At 33.7% G+C, this 17741-nt stretch overlaps 1 protein-coding gene across 9 annotated transcripts in view; it reads left to right on the plus strand.

Moving 5' to 3' along the window:
• Positions 1-16672, plus strand: part of LOC113513386 (glutamate-gated chloride channel) — a 49573-nt gene extending 32901 nt beyond the window's left edge. For 2 of the 9 annotated variants that reach the window (XM_052900687.1, XM_052900690.1), the window contains exons 4-11: positions 2452-2522; positions 4949-5018; positions 7008-7244; positions 9527-9661; positions 10077-10229; positions 10545-10819; positions 11647-11831; positions 12719-16672. In XM_052900687.1, the coding sequence (XP_052756647.1) occupies positions 2452-2522; positions 4949-5018; positions 7008-7244; positions 9527-9661; positions 10077-10229; positions 10545-10819; positions 11647-11831; positions 12719-12758 (1166 nt within the window). In that variant the 3' untranslated portion in view covers positions 12759-16672. Of the gene's footprint in view, positions 1-1782; positions 1851-2451; positions 2523-3674; positions 3727-4948; positions 5019-7007; positions 7245-9526; positions 9662-10076; positions 10230-10544; positions 10820-11646; positions 11836-12718 lie in introns of those variants that run through there. The other 7 variants (XM_052900700.1, XM_052900715.1, XM_052900708.1 and 4 more) reach the window with 7 other exon arrangements.
• Positions 16673-17741: the final 1069 nt, after the last annotated feature.

Here is a 17741-nt window from a genome sequence, read left to right on the forward strand (position 1 = left end):
GAAGTAATGAATCATATTTTTATGTATATATTTATTTATATATTACATTTTTTTATATATATAAATAACCTCCGCACGAGTGCGGGCGTGATGGTTTAGCAATACCTCAACAAAGAGCATAAATAAAAACGTAAAAATAAAAATAGTTGATTTATTAGAAATATTATGAAACTAAATGTATATATAAGCAGATTGACTTTATTTATGACAGATACCATTAAACTGTGTCATTATTCCATTATTGGAGCAATTTGACAGTTTCACAACTTTATCTTTAGGAAGTTAGTCAGCAAAAATATATTGCAGTGCTATTTAAAAATCGATGGAAGGACTCGGTGGCACGCAATCCTGACCGCGCACTATCTTTTTGTAACAATTAATATAATGAATATGTGGCAACCGTTTTATTGCTGTACACGTTTATTTTTATAAATAATGAAGCGTTGAAATATCTTTATAAATTATTCTTTTAAATGGCTTGATATTTTTTTTATATTTATTTTGTGTTTAGAACGTTCATAAATATAGCTTATCGAAGTAACGCAAAGTCGCAATTACCCGTCAATTTTCATAAACGATTGTACATTATTCAGTGTTTTTGAATGATTATTTAAAAAGTATTCTGTTAGCGAAATAAAATATTAATTATAGAATACGTTGCATATAAATTTACCATTAAAAACTACACATCTAATTGATATTTTGCTTTCGAAACTTTCAAATACATTTTTGCCATCAAAATACAAATTGTCGGTGACGGCTTAATAAGAATACTATTGTATAATTAACTTTCTAGTTCCAGCTAGCAGAGTACTTTTTAAATAATCAATTAAAAACAGTAAAAAGTGTTCAATTGTTTTTAAATATTGACAGATAATTCAGGTGTTGCCACTACTTCGTTATGAACGTTAACTCTTAATTGTTATTTCACTTTTTTACTCATATTATGATCAACAGTATCTAATACTAAACTGTGCATGGAGCATATAAATAAGAAGTTATTATCTTTGAAGGGGTCATGATAATTTTTCTTTTAAATAGAGAAATTTATCGAAAAAGTATGTTTGAAGTTCTAATATATATTTTTTTTAATATTGTAACAATAAATGAGTCGAGGAAATGCAAATACATAGTTAACTAAATCCGACGGGCGGGTATTAGTCGTGTTTTCGTTTCTAGCACAAAATGCTAATTTCCGGTCTGCGCCATGCCTCATTCGTGCCGGATTTTACTCGTCCCTACCACAATTTGCAAGTGAAACGGTTGCCCATACAACCCGGAATAATTAAAAATAACAAAATATATTACAATCTTGCGTAAAAACTTTTTTAAGGACCAGATTTAAAAAATACAATATTTAAAAATAGAATGGTTTTTCAATTTCGAAATGCAAATTCTTTATCGACACTTCATTTCCAATCGACTTTGTTCCCTTTGTAGTAAGATTAAAATTTGCTCTATATTTTTACACTAACACAAATTCTCGTTAACAAGCAAGGCAACGGCTGTCTGTTTTGCTACAAATTTATTTTCTACCCAAAAGTCGATTTTCCTTTGTTACTTTGTCGATTTTAGTAGTTTCTTTTCAGTGTACATTCATCATAACAAACATATACACATGGTACAAAGTTTTTCAGGTTTAAAAGGTGAGTCCCAATGCTGAAACGGAATATGATTTGATATATGGCGCGTACGATTATGTCCCGTTGTGTTACTGCATTAGGGTTTAGTTTTGTTTGTTTTTAATGATTATTTAAAGCGTATATTTTGCTTGGTACTTAGATGGGCCAGCGGTTGTGAACGTCAATATATTTGTCAGAAGTATATCAAAGATCGATGACGTCACAATGGTAAGTCGACTGCGACTGACACGACGTATTAGACTAAGATCAGATATAATTAAAATTAATCGCGTTCAAACAAGTCAAATGAATGGGTAAATCACTTCTGGTTGCAATATAGGAGCGATTTACCCAAATTATTATGTGTAAAACCTTTATTTTCATATACTTTCTCCTTCACTTAAAAATCCCGTTTGGTGTTGACGACCAAAATCGTTTTTACTCGCGGACGTCTTAAACGCCTAACGGTTGAGCAGCTTCATTTTCTCGAATGTCTTTCTAATATATTTATTTTTTTCTCCTTACATTAGAGATTAATATAATTAGATTTATGATTTTCCTTTTTAGACTGGCTGGTTGTCTTTATGATTTTGTGTGAAGGGCAGTAGCTTTCTATAATGGTATGGACTGTGATCACAAATTCCAAAATGTCAGCTCCAAATCATTATATTTTGGCATCGACATCAAACTCATCTATTATTTAAAACCATGGTTCTTTAATGGACTTCAATATATTGGCATAGTCATTGCGATACATATTATACTGTAGGTGATGACATATGTAATGATGAAGCGGTTTAATGTTTAAAAATTGTTTTTTGTCACGAAGGCGATGCGCCAACCTTAGTCCGCGTCAACCTGTATCTACGATCCATCAGCAAAATAGATGATTACAAAATGGTGAGTGGTATCACATACACGGCGATGTGAATATGTGACACTTTTATTATAAAACAAAGTTACCTATATAGTATATACAAATTGGCAATAATAACTTTGTTTATAATAAAATTGGTCTTTGTAACCAATTGGATATTTGGCAATTTGAAATGCACTTTGCTAAACATTTATATTCAAGCTATTGTAATTGAATATGTGTTTCTAACGTTTTTATTTATTTCTTTTATTAATACTTTTATAAATATTTTCGTTTTACGTTGAGCACTGTATGTTTTTATGTGTTCATTTTTCACCCTTAACTAAACGAGAAATTTTAAACTAACTAGACTAATAAACTTGTAAAATTCTTTGGTGCGGTGCCGCGCACTCTTGTATTATATTTTAATTAATTTTCTATTCCAAATTGTATAAAAATAAATCTAAATCCTAATTCTAAATTACACTATTTAAAAAAAAAATATATTTTTTCCTCTTGAAACACTTTTATTTTATTTATTTTTTATGTATATTTACCATTATTTGTTTGATTTATATTTTGCGTTGTAATGTTTATGATATAAATTTTAGGAATTCCTGTAAAGTCACCGAACTGATGGATTATTGGCACAGTACAATATAGTAAGCACAAAATTTAATAGCAAATACAACCGCTTCGGTATCAGTCGCACATGTAAAGCTGGTAACATGAACTATTGGTACTCGAACGCACCCACGAACATACTTACCGTTAATACCACTTTTAACATAGTTAATACAAGTATATGATAAATTTCAGTCACGCTTGTAGACAGAGCACAAGGGGAAAACGCGGCGACCGCACCGACACTATCATCTCATTGTTAATATTTTGTTTCTGTATTTTGATTTATCTCCAATCATGCTTCTTTTTTACTGCCATGCAATACTTTTTGATGAGGAGTATACAATTAAAAACTATTTTGGTCGTGTACGTTAACTGTACTTAATATTGTTGATATTGTCTTGTTCATGTGAATTTGTGTTGTGTAAATTGTATTGGGATCGTCGCGCCCGCACACGGCTTGGTGCTTCCGAACGGTGGCTGTCCACCTGACCGCAATATGTGACACCTGACCCCCAACGTCTGCTAGACGATCCGTAGCTCTAGTTAAACTGGCCGAATGTGCCTGCATGAAGGTAACCAATGAACTACTGGCAAGCATTCCATCGACGAATGCTGACTACGGTGAGTCGGTTTCGATGCTTCGCTTGATTCGCTAGTTTGTATGTATGATCCATTAGCATGTTAATGCCTGAAGAAATTTCAAATTCACTCGAAGTTAACTTTTGGACGTTGCAAGTCGTTAACAAGCCATAACGTGCGCAGAGAGAGAGAGAGAAAGAGAGAGCGGCACCTAGAATATTTAGTATGAGGATGGACGGACGTCCCTGCTTCTGGCTGGCGGCCAATTTCAACTAATACATTCATTATGAACCCGCCGCATCCATCAAAGTCGATGCTATCACATTTATGTCTCGTCCCTCCTATGAAAGCATTATCAAAATCATCTACCTCATCCTTGTATATAAGTTCCAAAAGCTAACAATCGAGCGCGCATGCGTTAATTTGGGATTTTTCTTCCGCATTTACTGTAATACGATAATTCATTTGACTTGCTCATTGATGTCGAGGGGTCGTTTCTGTTTTGTTGATGTCAAATTAATTATTGAGAAAGAACCTTCGACACTCCCCTTCCTCAATAGATGATAATGAGATACATTATGAATAATTTACATTTGTGTCAATACGCCTCAGAAAAAATTCCCAAATGAATTTTCCTGATGTTTGTTAGTTCACTGTACATATTGGCAATACTTGTTATGCACCAGGGGCAATATATTGGCACAAATACAAACGTCACCCGTAATTGCTTTGTGGCAAAATAAATGACGACGATAATCACACATTGTAGATTATAGCTTCATGCGTTCAACTATCAATGAAATTAGAACATAAACGTGTGATAAATAAAGCTTCTTAGGATATTGTTGCACTGGAAAATATTGTCGCAGAATATTAAGTAGTTATCACTATAAAATGTGTGTTCCTTACTTTAATAATGTTTCTTTCTTAACTTTTTTACATCACTGAGATATTGTCAAAACTGATGTACACCATGGAGTCCTATCAATTCAATTTTACCTTTAATTCATTTCGGGACATAATAGAAAATGTTTCTAAATGCAAATTTTGAAGTAAAAGGTAAAGTTATGTTGAAAATTGATGGTGTAAGAAGCTATGAGTTGATCGATAGATTAATTTTAAGTGAAAATCATAACCTAAGATAACATTTAAAGCTCAATTAAAATAGAAACATGAAGATCAGTAATCAGAATAGTTTGACAATGTCTCAATGATTTTTCACGGCCACTGTGTACTCTTTACAATGTTTTTTTCATGCTTTCAGGAATATTCTGTTCAATTAACATTCAGGGAACAATGGTTAGATGAGAGGCTCAAGTTCAACAACTTGGGAGGTGAGTGCACTCAAATCTCGTACTATTTTGAGTTTGGCTCTAAGTTTATAGATTTTCAAGTTGTACTGTAAAATTTGATATAAAAAAAATAAATTATTTAGAAAAATTATCTGTAAAACAAGAAAATCAATAGTTGTCTTTTTAAATTTCTAATAACATTATGTGTATTTATTTTAATATTCGCGTATTATATTTAAAATAACATGATCGTTGAATATTAAAGAAAAACCCTACATGTTGACTAACACCAAGCACGATTGACCGAGATGATGATGATGACGAATTAAAATATTTTATACGTTTTAGAGAAGTAATCAAGTATTACTGAGTTACATTTTACATTCAATATTTTTTTTTGGAAATTCACTCCAACAATTCATTCATTACCATAAAAAAATTGTGATCTAAAGTAGCTATGTTACAACAAACAATTACTAGATATCTTTATAAATAGGCTAGAGTTTCGTGCCACTGTTTATAATTACTCTGCTCCATCCAAAGGTTGCCTGGAAGAGATCGCTCTTAGCAATAAGCCCGACATTGTTTTCTCAGCGTAGTTTTTTCTTGTCATTGTTTGTATTTATAATAAGTTTATTACTGAAATCTTTTAAAGGAAACAATAAAGAGTATCTATCTATCTATACTTTGATATATTTATTTATAGAATATTCAAATTACGTTATTAATGTAATTAACAATTCTGCAAACATAATTTTCGATTCACGTAAGTTTTAATGATAAACCTGATCTTACCAAAGGATGGGTCACAAGTAATATAACTAAGGTGAAGCTTTTAGCAGAAGGGTATCCTTTGGGACCATGTCATAACTTTGTAAGTGCCTGTAACTTTATTTAGAATGTAACTATACCAAGGTTATTCGTAATATTGAAGGAGTCAGGTTAAGATGCCCTCAAACTGAATAAGGGGTTTAAGAAGTAATATATTTAATTAGTTCAACCTAAATAAACTAAAATATATTCGGTGCCAGACACAATGTTGTAACAACACTGATAAATCAATGATAACATCAGTTTCTTTGTTTATACAATCAACAAAGAGATATTCAGATGAAATATTTTTTTGCGTCTTCAACAGTGGTGTATAGAATTCGCCTAATATTTTTATGCGTATAAATAAGTTTAAGAGTCATCATCATCATCATCATATCAGCCTTTAACTGTCCACTGTTAAACATAAGTCTATACATAAGTTTTACCAATAGCTGCCACGCTTGGTAGGCGGATTAGTAACCGCAGTTAGGCTTTTGAAATGTTTTAAGAGGGACGCTGCTGCCCATCGCTCGCCCTCTCTTAGTCGCCTCTTACGACACCCATGGGAAAGGAAAGGGTAGCCTACATAATTTAAGAGTGTATGTATGAAATTTAAAGCGTTTGCATAAAATTTATTTCCCTATTATATTCTGACGGTAAATTAAGTAATCTTATAGTCAAAAGCGCCCAATAAGTAACGCATAAAATTGCATCTCATTTCTTTTAACAGTTTTTATCACATTAGATGTTCAAAATTTTAATTAATACAAACATTTTATATATTGCATTTAAACAATACATACAACGATTAGTTTAACAACTTGTTAGCAAGGGAGGGCTTATCTTTGAAAGAGATCTCTTCCAGCCAACCCAGTGTAGTTAGAGCGAAAATAATTTGGGTAATCCAGTACAGGGAAGGTACCGGTAAAAATAATGTAAATACAACAAACAAACACAAATTGTGAATAAATAAATAAATAAATACGTAAATAAGTAAATAGATAAATAAATATATAATACATATGTATAAGTGCATAGAATTATCATGTACTATTGGTTAAAAGGTGTGAATTCAGTCTTCTCTTGAAGGAAGTAATGGAAGTTTTAAATATATGTGAACTGAACCTTAGACCAAGACAATTCGATAAACACCAATTTCGAATACGCTAATGTGAATGAAACAGAACACCGATATAAAACACCATTATTTTTCCCCAGGCCGTCTGAAATACCTAACCCTGACAGAAGCGAACAGAGTATGGATGCCTGATCTGTTCTTCTCCAACGAGAAGGAGGGACATTTCCACAATATCATCATGCCAAACGTATACATCAGGATCTTTCCCAATGGAAATGTATTGTACAGCATTCGAATCTCTCTGACTCTCTCCTGCCCTATGAACCTTAAGCTGTACCCATTGGATAAACAGACATGCTCCTTGAGGATGGCCAGTTGTAAGTATATATTACATATGTCTTATGTCGTCTGAAAGTGTAAATTTTGTCTCATCTTTCAATTTTGCTAGTAAGCAGTTTACATGCTGTATGTTGGTGTGAGAAGATCGTGTCGCTGATCTTTGTGAAAATTTTCATTTCCACAAAGATCAGCGCGTAACGTCCATATGTTTTGCTAATTAGAAACTTTATTATCTCTCGGCTAACTATGCAACGAAAACAAGCTAAAAGAGTGCAATATTGTCACAATCGGTATATAATAATTAGTACCGAAATTAAGTCTACTCTATTAAATACGAAATAAACTTGCAATGTCAGAATATTATTGTTTCAGTCGTTAACTGTCCAATGCTGGACATAAGCCTTTCCCATAAGGAGAGTTTTTCCAGTAGTTGGCACGCTTGGCAGGCGGGTAGGCAACCGCAGTTAGGCTTTTGAAGACATTTTAAGATGGACGCTGCTGTCCATCTCTCGCTTTTCCTTCGTCGCCTCTTACGACACCCACGGGAAAGGTAGGGGCAGCCCATTCTATGCCAGGGCACACAAGGCGAATATTAGATATATTATGTTACGTTACTATCGAGAAATTATTATAATTATATAAAATGTATTTTGGCTGACATTGGCTTTTTGGCATTTGGCTGGCGCAACTCAAGTTCTTAGTTTGTTATCAACGATCAGCAAACTGTTAGATGTTTCAAACATTCTTAAATATCAATATAACTTATTAAAGAGGCAATAAGAGTAACTCTTTCGTTCATTGTGATGATTAGAAATTGTTATGTTAGTTTGTTACTGAACTTCGTCCACCTAAAATAGTTCTATTCCACAATTTATAAATTACATCAAACATTACGTAGAAAAACGCATTTCGAGCAATTGACGTCTAAAGAACTGTTAAAATAAGAAGTGTGGAAGTGCGTTGGACATTTGTTTACAGCAAATAAATAAATTACAATTGTTTACATTTCAGAATAAAATGCGCATGTTTGTGTTGCAACTGGGTAGTCTCTGATATTCACAGCTCTTAAAAATATTATTCTAACCATGAAATATTGAAACCACTTCTGAAATACTGTTTACTAAATATGTCAATTGTTGGGCGATAATCAATGTGATAAATTTAGAATACAATGTTACGATTTAAATCCTAATATTACATTTATTATGAATGTGAAAGTTTGTTAAAATGCAAACATTTGAAAGTTTGTTGATTAATTTTGCTTGCACAATTTTTTTTCTGTGTAATTTTGAATGACAAATAAGCTGACAGGAAAGTGGTAACCGACGCCTATAGACATGAGCAGTACCATGGACATAACAGAGTATACTGATTCGCCCGTGATACTCCCCATGCGTTAGTATTATGCCTCTGTGCTCTGTAAATTCACTGCCATAGCCCATCCTTCAAACCGAAACAGAACTTTACAAACACAACTGCTTCACGGTTGAAACACGAAAGGGATAAAAGTACCCAAACAAACGACTTTTGTTCAAAGTCTATCTCCCTCTGGTATTCTGTCTCGTATATCGGATTTGAATTAACTTTAGTATACACTACACAGATGGAAGTCATAGTTCATGTCATCAATCTTTAGAAAAACTATGAATTTATTTATGCCTGCTATCAAAGTTTTAGGTTTTAGTTTTAAAGATAAATGTAGAGTATAACGCGTCAAAATTCACCCCATTCGTATACAAATGTTTCCCTTATTTACTGCCATGCCAAACGTTTGTAACGAATTGTGCGTGAAAATATATGGAGACGCCTACGGATGCGAATAACAAAAGGTTATTATGAGTTTTCGTACAGTTGGAGCTCATGAGATTGATGATTTCGCAATATGTTTGTTTCATTTCTTTGTATGCTATTACAAAGTATCCGTGTGGTAACGGAGTGAGAACACAATATGTCACCATTTCCTTTCTTCTCCATGGCATCGTAAGGATAAGAAGATAATAAAATCACTAGTTTCCCCGCGACTTCGTCCGCGTCGCCAGGATATGTTAAGTGGCCGGGATGAATAGCAACCTATATTCTTCACCATTCCAAATAGTACGCGTGTACCAAATTTCATAACGAGATAATAAGCAAATAAACAAACACACTTTCACATTTATAATATCAGTAACGATACAACGATGCAAGAGATGAGAACTCGAAATAAAACCTTATAGAAGAACTCATAGAGGATATTATGAGATCTTCCATAGAAATAAGCAAAAAAAAACTTAGTTCATTTTATAATTGATTAACTAAGGAGGATTCTGAATTATTTCAGATGGTTGGACGACGGATGATCTGGTGTTCCTTTGGAAAGAAGGCGATCCAGTACAGGTGGTGAAGAATCTCCATCTTCCTCGGTTTACTCTGGAGAAGTTCCTTACAGACTATTGCAACAGCAAGACTAATACTGGTAATGAATATTCCAATGATTTATGTTCACATATTCACCAATATCTAACAGTGTGAATGTGAAAAGAATGTCAGTTGCAAATGGTGATGAAATAGATTAAGTAATATGAAATAGATTCAAAAAGTGGAAGAATGTAGGCACAAAAAGAAATTTAGACTGAATCTATAACGGTGACGGTAGTAATGTCTGATGCAGGACCCAAAGTTATTAAGAATTGAGGCAAGTTGAATGATAAGGGATAAAACTATAGATACAGTATGCAAAGATAAAGAGACGCCAAATGCACATGGTATCTCTATATGCATAAAATATTTGCAAACATCACTTTCTATACAATAATAAAACAATAATACAACAAAAAATGTATGTTGACAGATCCCTTGTTACATCAACGAATATGCTTTATTGTTTTTAGGTGAATACAGTTGCCTAAAAGTGGACTTACTGTTTAAACGCGAGTTCAGTTACTACCTTATCCAGATCTACATTCCATGCTGCATGCTCGTCATTGTCTCCTGGGTGTCCTTCTGGTTGGATCAAGGAGCTGTGCCAGCGAGGGTATCGCTAGGTGAGATACAAATAAAATATCACCTGTTGCATTTTAGTAGATATAGACTTATAATGGATAGAGGATTGGACAAATTTGGTCTTACAGATAATCTGTGTCGCTTAATTCTGCTGCCAAGCGATTATTTCCTGCTTTGGGCTTATTTGAAGAGTAAAATATTGTAGAGAAATTTCTGAGTGCTGTGACTTAAGATGGTCATATCCTTAAGTGTTGTAAATTTTTCTGAAGTATTTAAATTATGAATAGATCCAAGACAAGAAATAAAATCTGTCATAAAATATATGTACTACAATAATGTTGTCTTATTTTTCACAGGAGTGACAACCTTACTCACGATGGCCACTCAATCATCAGGCATAAACGCGTCCCTTCCTCCAGTGTCGTATACAAAAGCCATCGACGTCTGGACAGGGGTGTGCCTAACTTTTGTCTTCGGGGCGTTACTAGAGTTCGCTCTAGTGAACTACGCGTCTCGTTCTGACATGCATAGAGAAATGATGAAGAAAACGAGACGGGAGATGGAAACAGCCGCCAGTATGGACGCGGCGTCAGATCTGCTGGATACTGACAGCAACGCCACATTCGCTATGGTGAGCTCGCATTTGATACGAGTGAATTTGTTTTAAATATACGAAATAATCTCTGAAGTACATGTTGTGTTTCACTCTAGTTAGGAACATAGACATGAGCGATGTGGGCCATTCCCACATCTAAATAGCCTCACAACTCGTAAATTTCTATCATTTTTACAATTTTACTCTTTCATTTTTTTAAACCGTCTTTTTACGTCAGCAAAGGGCCCTGCACGAAATGTATTTTACTCAAATCCAATTTAGGTTTTATTTGCCATTGTTTAGGAAAAAATTCAAATTTTACACCAATCTCATCAACTAGCTTGAAATGAATCCTTTACCAAACCGCTAGTCACGTGGCTTGGTAAACGCTAAGAGGCATGTGATAATCTTGTGACTTGACTTCGTCTTCTCCTATAATTTTTTACTGAGGCTCCGCCTGCATATATCGATGGAACAGGCGGAGTTACCATTCCATTTTCATCCCATTAAAAAACCAGACAAGTATACACCAGGAGAGAATCGTTGATAGGGAGAAGTGGTATTGGCTACCAACCCTATCTTTTCTTAAATAATAATGAGTTCTACATAATCACATAAATCGCTTAGCCCTCAAGTTAGAAAATACTATGTTATGAAGAACCAGATGAACAACAACTGGCGGTATAATCCAGAACAACCAGACCCGAGTCAATTCAGTAAAATATTTTCTAAATTTGCCTCAGCGAAAATCAAACCCGGGACATCATTTACGCATAGCAACATACCTACCACTATGCCATGTAGATTGTTAAATGTACGTGATGCTGTGTGTCCGTCCTCCCTGACTGGTCTGCAACAAACAGAAACCCCTGGTGCGCGACGGCATCATTGACTCCAAGATGCGGCAATGTGAGGTGCGCATGAGTCCTCCGCGCAAGAACTGCTGCCGCCTCTGGATGTCGAAGTTTCCGACTAGATCCAAGAGGATAGACGTCATTTCCAGAATCACCTTCCCGCTTGTGTTTGCACTCTTTAATTTGGCTTATTGGTGAGTAATTACAACTTTTAATCCATTCGATTAGCTTATATTACTTAATTATTATTTAGGTTTTTAATTTATAATCTTCATTTTCTTGACTCAATGGTAGTACTACTAATATGAAGTTATGTATCAGATTTTTTTGCCCACATATTTTTCTATTATTATTATTTTTAATAACACATATATTTAGATATTTTTCTATATTCATTAGTTATTTTCATAAATCCTAAAGTGGTTTTGAAAATAATTTTTCAATTCGATAAGCTTATGTTTTCCTGTCAATCTCCTGTTAATCTTGTCCCAATATTTTTTTTCGAGGAACATAATCTTATTTTTCTTTCTGTGAAACATCTAATAGAAGTTCTTCCCTATCTTAATAACGTACTCTGAACACGATTCAAGTATTGAAAAGCTATAAACCATTTTTGTAAAATAAACATATTTAAAATCTTATGTATGGCGGGCGATGTACTCTATCATATCACTAAAGTGTCTCAATTTTTGAAAAACCTACCTCGTGTCCGTGCTCATTTACCAGAGGGAGATTTTGTATAAAAGTGATTTACTTGGATACCTCTGTCCCATTCGTATTTCAACCGTGAAGGAGTTGTGTTTGCATAGCTGTGTTTCGGTTTGAAGGGTGGGATATGGCAATCTATTTACAGAGTACAGAGGAATTACATCTGAGTCCTCAGGAATGGCAATGCTTAGGGAGTATCATGGGCGAAATAGTATACTCTGTTATGTTCATGGCACTGTTTATGTCTATCGGCGACGGTTACAAGTATCCATCAGGTGGGCAGTCAGCTTGTTTGCCATTCTAAGTTGTAAAAAAAGACAGATGTAATAAAGTTCGTGTGGTGGTGTGGTGACGTGGTGGTGTGGTGGCGCAGGTCGACGTACCTGTTCCGCGACGAGGACCAGGAGAAGTGATTCTCCGGGTCGGCCGGCGGCGCGCCGCAGGTGGCGCGGCTGGCGGCGGCGGTGCTGGCGCCGTACGCGCTGTTCGCGCTGGCCTACGCGCTGTTCCTGCGCCACGCGCCGCCGCGCCGCGCCGCCCGCCCCGCCCGCCCCGCACTCCCCACACTCCCCGCACTGCCCGCACTCCCCGCACTCCCCGCACTCCCCGCACGCCGCCACACTCGCACGCCCGCCTCTACTGCTACAGCCGGTTATGCATTTTAACCCTCGTTTGAAGCTTTACAATGCGATCAAAGTAATAATAGGCACCTCAACGGCCCCGGACTGTAAACCTAGAGTAATCTCCAAAACCAACCACAGCATGGGATTCTTCAAAAGCCCCCCTTTTGAAGAACCTAAAGAGGTTTATTCAGGGTCAGCAACGCGCGGGTAATACTTCTAGTATTGCAAGTGTACGGTAACCACTTACCATCAGGTGCTCCGTATGCTTGTTTGCCACTTCAGTGGTATAAAAAAAAACAAAGAGCCTCCTTTTTTTGAATCATGATAGAATTTGCTTTGCGCAATCCAACAAGAATTTAAGAGACCTGCTGATACTATATTAAGTTTGTAACTAATAGAAGACACATTTTTTGTAATGATTTTTCGATAAGGTCAATTTTCCTAATAAGAAAAAAACTATGTTTAGACAGTAAATATGGTGTGAAATAAGTCCTATTCTTATTTTGATCGCTTAATTTAAGTATTATGTTGTACCCACAATTTCCACCATTTTTGAATATTTTTAATAAGTTTTATAAAGTTTTTTGAATTATTAAATTAATGGTTAGACTAATCTGGCCAAAAATAACAACTAAGCATGATCAGCTCAGGGTTTAGATTAAATTAAAAATAACTAAATCCAGAGAAGTCGAATTTCCGATTGTTGTTCTATTATAATTTGCTATTACAAATCTTTTTATATTTTGTACAAACATAAATATGTCTTCATGTGGCATACCAACTATCTACTTTTACTTTATTTTTAACAAGAATGATTCATTTATTACTATTTTGTAAAATTCGAATCTACAGCTCTTTAATTTAAAATTAATTGTGAATATTAATTTATTACCTAATTAAATAATGATTCGGATTGTTGAAACTTAGGAATTTCTTATAAATTGTACAGTGAAACCTGACTGAAACACCGGCACTTAAGAACTTAAGAACATCTCTTGTCACTCATACCTATTATTTCTCTCATTATACAACTATGATAGGTACTTATTGATACATGATAACGATATGTTATTAGTACCTATATATAATATTTATGTACAAAAAATTTCCTTTCCAAAATAAAAATTTTTGATAATTTTACCAAAATGGAACTGTGTATTGAAACGTACATTATGTGTGTTAAAATAAGTAGGTGTAAGCGAAATATGAATAACCACATAGCAATACAATACTGTCAAAAAATTATATGCAATTTTAGACTGCATCAGTATTACTAATACGAACTAGTATATCACAGAATAACTTTGAACAGAAAAAAATTACTATGTGGCCTCGTATGGAACAATTTGAGAATTATCGTATTAAATTCAAATATTTTAGATGACATATGACTACAATAATGTGAATTTGACTCTATCACACAGACGATAGAGTTCAATATTTTAACTCTTTAGAAATTAGAGTACTTTGTCAGAGCATGTTCACATTGATTGTAAGACGGCCTAGATATATATATATATCGTGTAGGTTTCGTTTATTATAAAATTATAATAAGAATATCGTCTATAAGACAAAAGGAATTTATAAACACATTATTCATTATTTCATAGGTTTAACGACCTTCTTTACTCGGAGAAGAAGAGATAAATAGTATAATTCAAAGTAATAAGATCGATAGTTCTGGGACGAGTTAATTTAGGAAACAAACATTTCTAAGCTAACTCGCATCTGGGCGTTATGGGTGTGCCACCCATGAGTCGTTGTCTGGTTTCCTCATAGTACAGGGCATCCTAGTTTGAAAACCAGACAATTGGTGTGATTATCTGGCACCTAATTAGTAATTAGATAAGTATTATGTATAATATTCATGTATTTCTCATTAAAAATTCTTGTAATTTGAAGTTGGACACAGTAGTATACTACTGGCAGTTACGTGTATACATATAAATCGACGATTTCCTAGTTAAATTACCATTTCTTTATTAGATATCAAATAGATATATATCCATACGAATTTTATCTAGTCTATTAAATAATGAAAGAAGGAATTTCGTTTATTAAAAGATATTTAACAAAAGTAATTTTCGTATCGTTTGGTATATTTTGATGATATTTCAATTCATATATTGCAAACAATATAACTTGTGAAAATTATACACACTCATTTAATCATTGTTCGAAATGATAATATAAAATAATAGTGAGTTTGATTTTAAGTGAGTGAATTACAAGAGTTTTAAATGAGAATCCGTAGGTGGTTACCATGTAAATAGTTGGGCCTACAACTTTCTACACCTGTGTCGCTCATTGTACAGTTATTTATGAATATATATTTAACTATATTATTGTATCTAATAAAAAAAAAAAACTTACAAGATTTTATTAAATGTTAATTTTTGTGTCATACAACGTCTATACGTGTCACTGTAAATACTGTCAATATTTCCTAATTACTTAATACGTGGAGTACGCTCCTTGTTATATTATTTTCAATCTTGCATGATTATAGTATTATTATCTTTAATCAAAAAGGTATTAAATAATTTTGTAAAGATTTCAAGTAATTTTAAATATAACACGAATTTAATGCAGTACTATTATAATTAATTTCCGACGTCTATTTACCTTATACAGGGAGCATGCTTTCACTGCTAGTATCAATGTTTTAATGTGTATTTATCAATCACTACACGTAACTTCATATTATTATATCACTAACGCTGTGTTCGTTTAAGAACTTTATTGTAAGTCCGGTGTCCGTGAACCATGTTGTGTCAACGGTGAAATTCCGAATTTCTTCACTTTGTTTACGGTTCTTGCTCATTTCTCTCTTTCCGTCCCTTTTCCGTAAACAAACTTTTAGGTTGTTACAATACATAGTTTAGTAGATACTTATTCAATATTATCGGTCGGTATTCTTTTACATGTCCTCATTAGATATTCTTGGGCTGTGATGAAGCATGTAGTTTTAACCGGGTCTAATGATTTAAATTTTATATTTTACAGAATGTTGTAACAAAATAAATATGAACATAAGTATGGAGAATCTTTCATCATTCAGCCGTCAACATTATATTGAAATTGGCATTTATTTATATAATGTCCTTACATATGTTCCCAACAATCTGTTTTCCACTTAATATTTCAAATTATAAATTAGATAACACTCAATTATAATTTTACATCTTTGCATAATTTTAAGTACCAATTAGTCGAAATGTAGTACAAGATATATCTATTACAATTGATAAAGTATATTATGAACTCGTAAATAACATATCGATTGTTGATTTACACGAGTGCCCACCGAATCATAATGCCTACAAAACTGTGAACACATTAAGTAGGTTTTTAAGTGAAACAGAACACCAAAACGGTAAATAGCTAGAAAAAAAAAACCACCGAACAAGTGAAGCAAATTTATTGTAAGGTTGAGAAATTTTAAACAAATTTTAACCAACAATGATAATATTAATTATTTTTGCTCAATCCTTGTCAATCAATTCACACCTTATAATTGTAAATGTAACAATTATATTTACCAACAAAATCCTAGCTGCTTCCAGACCTAGAGAAGATCTCTCAGCTTGTAAAATGTGTAAAGATCACTAGAAATAAAATTCAACAGTCATTCCCACTGTCATTAAGTTCGGATCGTCGTAAAGAAGAGTCGTGAAGGATTTTAATAAAAGTATACCCATCTATCAGTGTGTTTTATTTATGCATATTTCAATTCAAAATTAATAATACCTACTCAATTTTATACATAGACAAGAAATAGATGAGGTAGATTATTTATTTCGTTGTGTAAGCACAGCTTAAAAAATATTTCTAGGTTATGCTAACTTCATTTTCGATTTATATACTTAAACCAAATGAATGAAATCACTTCAATGAACAAATTAATAATTTTATTAAGCTGCTACAACATATGTCTAGAGAACAACCACATTTTTTTTTTTATTTTTTGTTATTCATCTAATTAGATAATAATGCTGGCGGTCAATTCTTAATTTTTGGGCTCATTGCTTTTACACGCGATGAACTTTTCTGCTTCGCTCTGTAAAAGAAAATACAATAGTTTACATACAGCAACGAATAGGTTTCATTCGACTTATCTCTATATGTATAACATACTAGCGTATCCTGCAGCTTCGTTTGCATGAATCAGTAAGTACATAAAGTGTCTCTCGTGTTATGTTAGGATCTAACCTATCCGTGTACTAAATTTCATTCGTATCCCTAGTAGAGTAAAGAGCAACAAATATCCATTCATCATTACAAACTTTCGTACCATTCATCACCAATGAGGGGAAAGGGATTGTTAGTAATGGAGACTGAGAATCCCATTGCTAGCAATATACCCAACCAGGTCGCCCTCCTCACGGTTCTCCCTAAAAACTATTATGGTTAATTCCAATGAATTCATCATGATGGGCCAACTGGCCTGTTTTCATTCTCATCTATCACCCTTCACTGGTGCTCCGCAAGCGTATACCGTTAGCGCAGGCGGGGTTACCATACCATTTTCACCCATCAAAAAAAATCATCATCAATACGTATAATAAAATCGTTAATGAATACGAAAAACTTTAATTGGGGGGCTTTGTGAACGCAATAGAACCCAAAACATTGATTTTAGAATTTTCCTCTGTACGTCTCTGCAAGCTAATCTCAGAAACGGCTTAACTGATTTAAATGCGGTTTTCACTAATGTGCCAGCGTATAATATATGTAAATATCCAAATGGGCTACCCTATAGCTATGTATTGT

Source organism: Galleria mellonella, unplaced genomic scaffold (assembly GCF_026898425.1).
Source record: "Galleria mellonella isolate WM207_F2 unplaced genomic scaffold, CSIRO_AGI_GalMel_v1 utg1267, whole genome shotgun sequence".
NCBI lineage: Eukaryota > Metazoa > Arthropoda > Insecta > Lepidoptera > Pyralidae > Galleria > Galleria mellonella.